General features: G+C 44.8%; 1 protein-coding gene across 1 annotated transcript in view; it reads left to right on the forward strand.

Moving 5' to 3' along the window:
• Positions 1 to 1,171: 1,171 nt before the first annotated feature.
• Positions 1,172 to 10,219, forward strand: part of CA4 (carbonic anhydrase 4) — a 13,797-nt gene continuing 4,749 nt past the window's right edge. The window contains exons 1-3 of the mRNA XM_005424457.2: positions 1,172 to 1,229; positions 9,367 to 9,417; positions 9,885 to 10,055. Of these exons, the coding sequence (XP_005424514.1) occupies positions 1,172 to 1,229; positions 9,367 to 9,417; positions 9,885 to 10,055 (280 nt within the window). The remainder of the gene's footprint in view (positions 1,230 to 9,366; positions 9,418 to 9,884; positions 10,056 to 10,219) is intronic.

Consider the following 10,219-nt stretch of genomic DNA (forward strand, 5'->3'; position numbering starts at 1 on the left):
AGCATCCCCCTGGCCCCGCAGGGACCCGGCAGGGACACAACGCCACCAACCCCTCATTGTTCTCCCCTGCAGGAATTATTTACCTCATCACCCTCCCCGGCAGACCTGCACTGTGGGAATGTTATTTCCAGCGTTTTTATCAAGAAAGGAGCTGCTCTGGGCGTGCCTGCAGCCCCTGAGACCCCTCTGGGGGAGCAGCAGGGCAGGCAGAGATTTCTCAGCTCCTTTTTGTGGGATGCAGCCTCTGCTGGATGACTCTGCAAGCTCAGCTCGGCTGGGATAACATCACTTCACTCTGCCCATCCCTCACGGGCATCCTCCTCTTCCTCCCAGCCCAGCTCTGCACCTCCAGGGACATTTGGGGAAGGAGTTTGCTTCATTTGTATTCCTCAGCCCAGCCCAAAAACCCCAGAGGTGATGCTGTGTCTGTAATAAAGCTGTGTCGCTTTTATTTTTGAATGTAAAGTCTGAGTTGCCCCTGAGTCACATTTAATTCCAAAAAAAAAAATTAGATGGGAAAACAAAGGGGACCAAAACAAAAAAATCTGTGTATTTATCATTCTACAGTAGCAGAAGCAGAAAGTTGAGAAAAAGGATTATTTAAAAAATGTATTGTTGCTTAATTACGTACGTAAGGTGTTGTATGTCACCTAATTAACATTTCCTGTCGCTGCACATGGAATTCCCATTTTCCAGTCCCAAATCAACTCCAATCCTGTTTGGAGAGCTGTGGGGTAGGAGTGAGGGGGAGTTGGGGTTTGATTTGTCTCCCTGGGTTTTTTTTTTTAAAGGAAACATTAACACATGTATTAATTGAATGTCACGAGGCTGCCAGGAGAAAAACTCCCAGTAAATAAAAATGCAGAATTTTATTTGGGCTGCTGGACCTGTGCAGGTTGCAAAACCTCAGTTATTCACTGAAGGCTCCTTGCTCAGTGCCAGAAAGCCTCACTCCTCTGCCATCCACTTTGGAGAATGAATAAATTCAGGCAAATCAGGAGCAGGGCAAATCTGGAGAAATTACAAAGGGGAGGAGTTCACCTTCCTGCTATGGCTTTCAGGTCTGTCCTGGACTACTTACTCCAGTATAAAACTGAGAGCAGAAATATGATCACATCCTGAGGAGTCTAATCAATTCTGGTTTCAACACTGAGCCTATTTAAACTAGAGAATGGAATTGCTGTTCCTTGCTGTGCTCTGCCTGCACATTCTCAAGACAGAGGCAGTAGGTAAGTGCTTCCCTGCTCTTTCTAACCCCACCTCAGGGTTACTCTTATTTCTGATCTGTTTCTGACTATCAGGACTTGCACTACAGGCTCTCTGATTCTTCTCTCTGGTAAATGAAGGATGATGGATTTATTTATTTCTCTGCCTTTTATTATTTGTGTTAAAATATCAAGGACGGGCTCTTCTCATGAATGAATGGGTGCTTTGGGGGTTTCTTTTCACCTTTAGAGATTCTATCTGCCTTCCTCCTCCAAGAAAAATCAATGAGCTTTGACTTGATCTCTGTATTTTATTATGTACGTGCATCCGAAATACCAAAACTTAATTTTTTTATCTTTTTAAACTTGAAAGAAATTGTTTGTTTGAAATTTCTACTGCCTTTGCTTTGCTGTGTATGATCCAAGATGAAATTCTGCTGAGGGAGAAAGAACAATATGTCTTTGCTGCATCAGCCCCATCTATTTTTGCTCCCTGGGCACTATAAGCACACTGTGCACTTAGGATGGCTCAATTAAAGAGTGATCTATAATTAGTATTGAAAAATGCAGGAGGTCTTTCCCCCCCTGCTTCTGTTCAATCAGCAGCACTGAATAAATCCCTTTTCCTATGCAAATAGAGCACGGAGCCTCCTCGGAATGAAACCCCGCAGCTCCAAAGTGCCGGAGGGCCCATTGTTTGCACTAAAACAGAGCAGAGTGCAGGCAGGGGAGAAGGGACCCAGCTTTATCAGAGGGAAGTGCTGCCCTGAGAGTGCTGAAGGGAGATGGTGCTAAAGCAGATCAAGGTTCAGAGCCGCTCAGAAAGTCCTGCAGGCTTTCCCTGCGTTTATTTCCCTGTTCCCAATAAATTCCCTGTCCCTCAGCACTTGGCTTTCCCAGGTTCCCGGCTGACATTGCAAACCCTTCCCTCTGCCCAGCCCCTCGCCCTGCAGGGGCTGCCACACCTGGGGCAGGTAAACACAAACACAGACACCAAAAGCTTCTGCTTTTCCAAAGTCTGCCCCTCGTGTTTGCTTCTGATTGATTCCTGCCTATCAACACCGTGCTGCATTTACTGCCCCATTTGGGGCTTTATTGGGCAAACCTAAACACAATCTAGAAAACCCTTGTGACTTGATTAGATTGGTGACAATAATTAGGGTTTACCTCTCTATCAGAAGGAAGTAGCACAGGGAATGAATAAATAAGAATTTGATAATTTGTAGGTGTTTTTTGCCCCCCCTGGTTATTTGCACGTTTTCCCTTGAGTGTGGACCAAATTACACAGTGATTAATACACAAGGACCTTGCTCTCTGCTCCTTCTGCTCCAAACTTTCCTCAAGCAGCAGCTCCACAGGATACAATTTATTAAGGTAAAGGCTACACATTTCAAGAAACTCCACTTTTGAGAATCAGCTGAAATTCCTTCTTGTCATATTCCTTCTTGTTATCTGTATCTTTTTTAACAAATAAACCTTTCCTTCCTCTCTTGCCACTTGTCAGAACCAGCCTGGCTCTGAGCAGCTCATTGAGCCCAGCTCCACCTGGGCAGCTGAGAACTCACCACCCTGAAACAATCAAATGACTGATTGCTAATCTGGAATTGCTGCCAGCCCTGTCTGAGCAGCACAGCACCTGTGGTTTAAAACCACTATTAACAGTCCTTAGGGAAGGAAGGAAGGAAGGGGCATTATCCCTGCTGTAGGAGAGGGAAACTGAGGCACGCTGGTGCAGGCACCTGCCCAGGATGAAACCATCACCCCCAGCCCCTCATCCTCATCCAGGTCTCAGTGTGTTCCATTTACAGCTGCTCTGATCCTCCTCAGGTTTCTTGTCTGGTTCATTTGAGAGCTCAGGGACCCTCTGGTGCTGTTTTGGGGAAAAAGAGGCACAAAGTGTCTGCAATTTCCAGCAGGAAATCCATCCATCCATCCATCCATCCATCCATCCATCCATCCATCCCTCCCTCCAGCAGCTCTGGGGTGGGGTTACAGCAAAGTCACTGAAAATTTATTTTCTTCAGGGGGAATGGAATGAACCCCAGCACGTTTTAACCTTTTGCTTTATCACAGAGCAGGACTCAGCCATGAGGAGACAAATCTCCCACAGTCCATGCTCTGCTGCCCCAAAAGATTGTTGCCTGATTGGACATTCCTCTAATTTAGATGAGATTAGATGCCTCTAATTCTCTATATTTCTGCTCACATGCTTTTATGTCACAAACATTAAATTTACATAACCATGCGGACATTGGCGTCAGTTCTCACTCTGGGGTTTCCTCAGGGCCATTCAGGTACAAAATACCCCTGAGAGCTCCATCAGCAGCTTAAAAAAAAATAAAAGATGCTGTGACTTCTTCCATTTGCAGTTCTAATGGTGTGGACTGCACACAGATTTATGGTTGGGCTCCAAATCCATTTTAGGGCTGGCAAAGTTGGGATGCTGGAGCACTTGGACACACTCTGGTGTGAAAAGTTGCATTTTCAGCTGGTTAAAGAAAGGATAATAAATGCAATGTCAGGCCTGGAAGGCAGAGAAAAGGCAGTGAGCCACAGGAATTGTGGAATTACCATGTGAGGGGTGTAGGGCACCTCCGGAGTCTCCATCAGGTTGGAATCCAAGCTGCCCCTTCCCCAGGGATAAGGATGATCCTGCTCAGTTTTATCCATGATTTCCCCACGGATCCTCCTGGCTCTCCCACTGGGATGTTGGAAGCAGAAAAGCCTTTGGCACTTTGAAAAAACCATCAGAAACCTTGAGGTCTCCTAGAAAAGCTGCCAAGTCCAAAGTCTGTCTCTGGGCAGGCTCTTTTCCCTGCTTGTGGCATTGCAGGAGATGCTTTGTTGTGTTCCAGCATCTCTCCAATGGCCTGTTATTAGATTTTTAGTCATATTTTTAGCCACAGGATCAGCCATCAAAAGCTCAGCATAAAAGGCTGCAAAAGGCCAGCACAGCTACCAAGTGATTTGTTTGAATTAAATTTTAAAAGTGCTTTAAAATAAATAAATCTGAATTGCATTTTTATTACAGAAAGCAAGGCAAAACCCCTCACAGGAGGAAATCACCTTAGCCCTGGATACTCATTTTTTGTTACAGCCCCTGCCTTTGGTACAGGACATTTCTGGGGGCACATTATCTGCAGCAGAGTACCACAGGTCACAGCTGAAACCCTTTCCCTGCTCTCTGACACAGAGGAAGTCGTTTGCAGATGTTAATAGGGCAAATCCAGAACCCCTGAGCCCCTCTGGGTTTTCCCTGCAGTTTGTGTCTGTTCCAAGGGCCTCATCCAGCTCGTGATTTATGTGTGCAGATGATAAACATCAGATGTGCTGCCTTGCAAGGCCTCAGCACCGCAGTAAAGCTGATTTTCAGGGCTAACTCCCCATCATCTCCTGCATAAAGATGTGTGTCCCCGGGGAAAATCAAATTAAGGTTAAAAGTGAAGAGCAATGAATGGCCAGGAACGCCTGCAGAGCCACACAAATCTCGAGGTGAACTTTTGGAACTGGTTCTGTCTGTCCAAGGGGTGACTGGGGCTTCCTGAGGATGTGTAATGCTCCAGGAGGGATAAATATTCTCATGCCTATATGCTCAGCAATCCCATTAATTAGAAAGACAGGCTTTGATAACAATTGCTTTTGTTTTGTCTTTTGCACTAAAAATAGAAAGTTTCACAAAGCCAGCTAAAAATAGGATGAGCCCAGCACAAGCCGAACCTAAAAATAAACCCCATGCAGACCCAGCTTTTGCCATTTTGGTGGAAAAGGATGCAGAGGTGAGAGCAGATTTTGGGGATGGATTTGAGGATGAGGATGGCAGAGCAGGGAGCACTGGGATGGGCACTGGGAGAACAGGGAATGGCCAGGCAGGATGGCTGGAAGGGGGACAGGAGGCTAAAGGGACACACAGAGGGCTCAGGTGAAAGAGAGAAGGGATTTGAATTAAAAATCAACACAGGACATTTCTGGTGTCCTGGGCAAAAAGGTCATTGACACTCCCAGAGGCTCAATATTGTGAATAAAACCAGCAAAAATAATAATAAAACCAGCAAAAATAATAATAAAAATTCAAAAATTATAATAAAACACAATAATAATAATAATAATAAAAATGGCAAAGTAGAAGCTGACTAAACCACAGCCACTGTACCAGAAGCAGGAATTGAGGCAGTTCAGTGCTTTAGTGACTCCTGAGTGCACAGGTGAAATGGCATTTCCAGCACACCAAGCAGCTCCAAGTAGGGCAGCAAGCAGAGCACAGTGGGACAGAGCAGGTTTGGGAGCTTTTATGGAATTCAGACAATCTGAGTGTGGTCCAAAGAGCCGAAGGGTCTTTTCCCAGATCTCACAATAGCACCTTGGCAGGGCTGCTCCAGCCTGGCCCCGGGCCAGCAGCACCTCCTGCCTCCCTGGGCAGCAGAGGGAGGTCCCAACTGCAGCAATATTTTATTTTATTTTTTTAAATTTTTTTTTGCCTCGAGTTCCAAAGGAGGCTCGATAGCTAAAACAATCGAAGACGTTTGCAATAAAATGAAAACAATGCGTAATTTGTATTGTTTCTTTCGGCCACCCCCGTGCCAAGAAGCAGCTTTGGCAGGAAGCAGTTGTAAATTCCAGGAGGAAGAGGCAGAGATAAGTGCGACTGCTCACGTGCCAAGAGAGACTCCCTAAATTTAACTGTCCTGAACTCTGTGGAGGAAGAGCCAGCCCAGTCCAGCCCTACTCTAACTTAAACCAAATAAAGTCAAGGTGACACCTGTGGCATGGCACAGAATCACTGAAATCCATAATAAAATGGAGGAGAAATATATAATTGATAATACAGTGAGTCCAGGTGTGCACATCTCTATCTATATATTTTTTAAAATATATATTTATATCTGTATCTATTTATCTATATTTATATATCTATATATATCTATATCTATATATCTTTATATCTAGATATCTATATATCTAGCAATGATTTCAGCACTTCAACCATAAAAACAAACCAAAAAACCCTCCCTAAAGCACTGAAAACCTCATTTTCTGCTGTGTTTTTCCAGCAATAAAATGAACTACAGGGAAGAGAGTGTGGGAGCTGAGGTTTGATAGGAAGAGCAGAGCAGGGGGGATCTGAGGGGCCCCAGACCCCATAAAAAAGGGGGATCAGAGGGAGATTTTGAAGAGGGCACAGGGGGAAGGTGAAGCCTTGTCAGAGGGGACAAAAGATGAATGAAGCCAGGACAGGAATTCCAGATGAAGAGGGAACTGTTTGCATGCTGTAAACACCAGGGAGGGAAAAGAATTGTTTAGGGTGGTTCGGTGATATTTCTAGGAGTGATGGGACGCAGATAAGGAAGTGGAAAATGTAAGCTATTAAATAGGAAACATTTCCTGCCAGCGTGGGCTAATGCACTGTGCAAAAGTCTTCCAAGGGAAGTGGCAGGAGCCTCTGGACAATGAGAAGTGGCCTGGACAACGTGCCTGAGGGCATCATCCTGCCTAAAAGCAGGGAGGGCTGCCTGGATGTGACAGGGATCTTCCCTTCTTGCTTGGGAAAGAAAGCCCCAAAGCTCAGGGGAAGAAAGAGCCATTGTGGTGCCAGGTTCCTCCAGGGAGGGAGGCTCACATCCCACTCAGTCCCATCCAAAGGCAAATTCTCCTCCTCAAGGACACTGTGGTTCCTCCTGAGCAGCACCCACACAAAGGCTCCTGTTCCCCAGTGTTCCCCTGCTGCCAATCAAAAAAGAAACAAACCAAAAAAACCAGCCCTAATTCACACTAAATATGAACCCACTGTTTGCTCAGGCATTCTGTAATGTTTAATTAGCTCGTGCTTTAAGGTTTAACATCTTCAAGGACACTTTTCTGATGAAATGCTGGATTTATGTGCTGTTCTACTTCACTGATATCATCCATCAACAAGTGTGGTAAGGACTTGGTAGAAAACACAATCCTTACCCTGTTCAGAGACACTGGGAATTTGGTGGAAAGATGCAAAAATCAGACAATAATTATTAAACACTCCTGAGTGCTGGATGTGAGGCAGCTGTAGCCACTGAGGGCTGGATTTTCAAAATTACATTTTATTTTATTCAACTTTTTCTCCCCATCATTTTCATGCTCAGGCTGGAAGATCTGTGCTGTGCTCAAGTGTCAGTTTACTGAGAGGTGATTGAAACCCACAGGTTAATTTGACACAATTTCCCAAACACCTGTTCAGGGGGTAAAAACTCAGTGATTTCTGTGTTTGAGAAGGGACATTTCCATCCCCCTGGCACACAGACCCTGGCTCAGCACAATCTGGGGATAATTCCCCTTCCCCCCGTGGCTCTGTTTGAATTTGGTGGTTCCACTGTAGAGGTTTAAAATCTCCAGAGCCTTGAACCTGCTGCCCTGGCTCCCAGCTGCGCTCAGAGCACCTGGAAAATCAGATTTTCGGTGCAGAAATGCTTTGATGTCCGGGCCATGCTCCCACTCCACTGTGAAACCTCCTGGAACTGCTCAGCCTGGAGCTCTCCCCTTCCCCCTCTGCTTCCCATCCCAAAGATTTGGCCCCAAACCCTTGCAGGTTATTCCTGCTGCTGTTTTCACACCCGAAGGATCCTTGGTGTGTAAATGGCCAAGAGACTCCCAGTCCCAGGCTGGGATTGTTAAAAGTTCGCAGCGACCCCAGGGAGCTGCCAGAACCACACCTGGAGCCTCTGATCCGTGTGAGAACCCACGTGGAGGCAGCGTGGAGAGCAGCTCAGCTGGCATTCTGCACTAAACTCAAATTAATCATTTTAATTCATTGATTAAAATATCGATTAAGGCACTCCAAGGACATCCTGTGCTTGGAACTTCTGCATTTCCCAGTGGGGATGAGGAAGAGCTCGGTGCCACTGTCCTGGAAAAATTTTAAAAAAGCAACATCAGTGCTGGAAAGTGAAGTTTTGTGTGTGTTAAAAATCAGCCACAAGGATAAAACCTCGTCAAACTCAGTTTTTGGGTAACAACATAGAAATCCCTGCAGTTCTTACCACACGGAAAAAGCAAAGTTTGCTTTTCTTCCCAGTCTTGCTAAGCTACAAAGTGAGGCCACATTGTTTGTAGTTTTCAGCAGAAATTTCGTTTTTGTGAAAGAAAAACCAAAACTGTCATTTTTTAAAAGATTATATTAATTGCCACGAGGTCTCCCTCTTTGTCACAGCTGCCCAGGTTCTACAACAATTCTCTATTTATAACTTCTAAATCCTTAATAGATGGATGCATTGTTATGCCACTGATATCAAGATAAAGGTGTTAAAAGCCTTCCAGCAGGTGTGTTATAAATTACAAATTAAGGTAATTACCAGTCAAGTGACAGGGCTTCTCCATAATTATCCTTAAAATTGATTAGCCCTTTATTAAAATGTCTATAATTTACTAATCACAAGCAAACAGAAGGTATGGTATTAATCATCATTACAAGAGGGTTTGAATTGTTATGGATTGAAGTTAAATAGCCAAAGAGAACGACCCCTGTCAAAGTCAATTTAAAGTTTAGAATAAATAAAGAGCCACTGAAGCAGCTTGGGACAAACAAGACAATCCTGCTGTCCTAACCAGATAAACACATAAAGTTAAATCAGCCCTTGTCCTTCGAATTTTGTATTTCTTTTGACAATGAAAAAGTAAAATTCAGATGTTCTGCAGACGAATTTTGCATCCATCCCTGTGGGATGGACCCAGCTGAGTTAGCCCAAAGCTCCTGCAGGTCCTGCAGGAAGTGAGATCCCTCATTTCTGAGAATTCTTCCCCAGGTAACCTTCAAAGGAGTTCCTGGAACAGGCTGAGATAAGTCCTCTTGCATAAGTGAATTTACAAGTCTGTGAGAGGCTGGCAAGTGCAGAGCTGATAAAAGGAAATTTACTTTAACACTGCATATATTCAAATGTGGAACCTTTGCCTCAAGAAGTTGAGGAAGGCAAGGTTTGAAAACCAAATTCTTCAGGACTGCAACCCATTCAGAATTCTGATGTCCTAAAGATTCCTGCCAGCCCAGGTTTGGGGGGATTTAATGGCTACAAAGTGGTTTATGAGAGATCAGGAGGAGATCTAGAGAGGGCAGGGCTGCCAATCCGTTTCCCTGCTGCTTTTGGGGGGCATCATTTGGACAGAATTTCATTCACCTGTTTTATTTATTGTTTTTTAGTGGGCCACTGGTGCTATCAGTCCCAGAAGTGTGAGCTGCCACAGTGTGAAGGTACTGCCAAGCAATTTCTTGTTCCAATCACATTGGTGAATCTTCCACTTTGCAAAAGGGCTGCTGAGAGAAATAATGCAAAAATTCACAGCACTCAGCCTTTAATGCCTCGTGATCACATTATTTGTGACCATTTCAGTGCCAAACAGGGTATTTTGAAGCCCTCGGTGTTTGTGGTAACTGCTCATTTTGTGTGGACCAAGGCTAATGTGGAAATGTACAAATAAATATAAAGATGTAAATACACAAGTGTAAAAAATCAAATACACAAGTGCAAAAATCAAACACACAAATGTAAAAATCAAATACACAAATGTAAAAATCAAACACACAAATGCAAAAATCACCCCAGAAGTTGGGGTGATGCCTCAGATGCCCCGTTTTGGTTGGGTGGTTTGGCTTCCTTGAGGATTTGCTGTCTACAGGGGGGAAAAAAAAATAAACCCATTTTCTTCATCCCTGAGCAGGTCCTGCCCAATGGCATCAGATATACGAGGATTGCAGAGGGGACAGGCAGTCCCCTGTCAACATTGTCACCCGAAATGTGGTGTATGAGAAGAGCCTGAAGCCCCTGAGCTTTGAAGGGTACGACGTGAAGGGCTCTGCCAAGTGGGACATGCAAAACAACGGGCACACAGGCAAGTACTGCCCAGCCTGCTCCTGGGGCTGGACTGGGCTTTGGGCACTGATGGGATCCCACCTCTCTGCTTCAGAAGTGAAGCTCCCAGAACCTTCTTGGCATCAATATTTTCTTGGGAGGCTTGTGGGAATGATGAAGTTTTTGGGGTTGTGGACGTGGTTC

This window comes from Geospiza fortis, unplaced genomic scaffold (genome assembly GCF_000277835.1).
Source record: "Geospiza fortis unplaced genomic scaffold, GeoFor_1.0 scaffold538, whole genome shotgun sequence".
NCBI lineage: Eukaryota > Metazoa > Chordata > Aves > Passeriformes > Thraupidae > Geospiza > Geospiza fortis.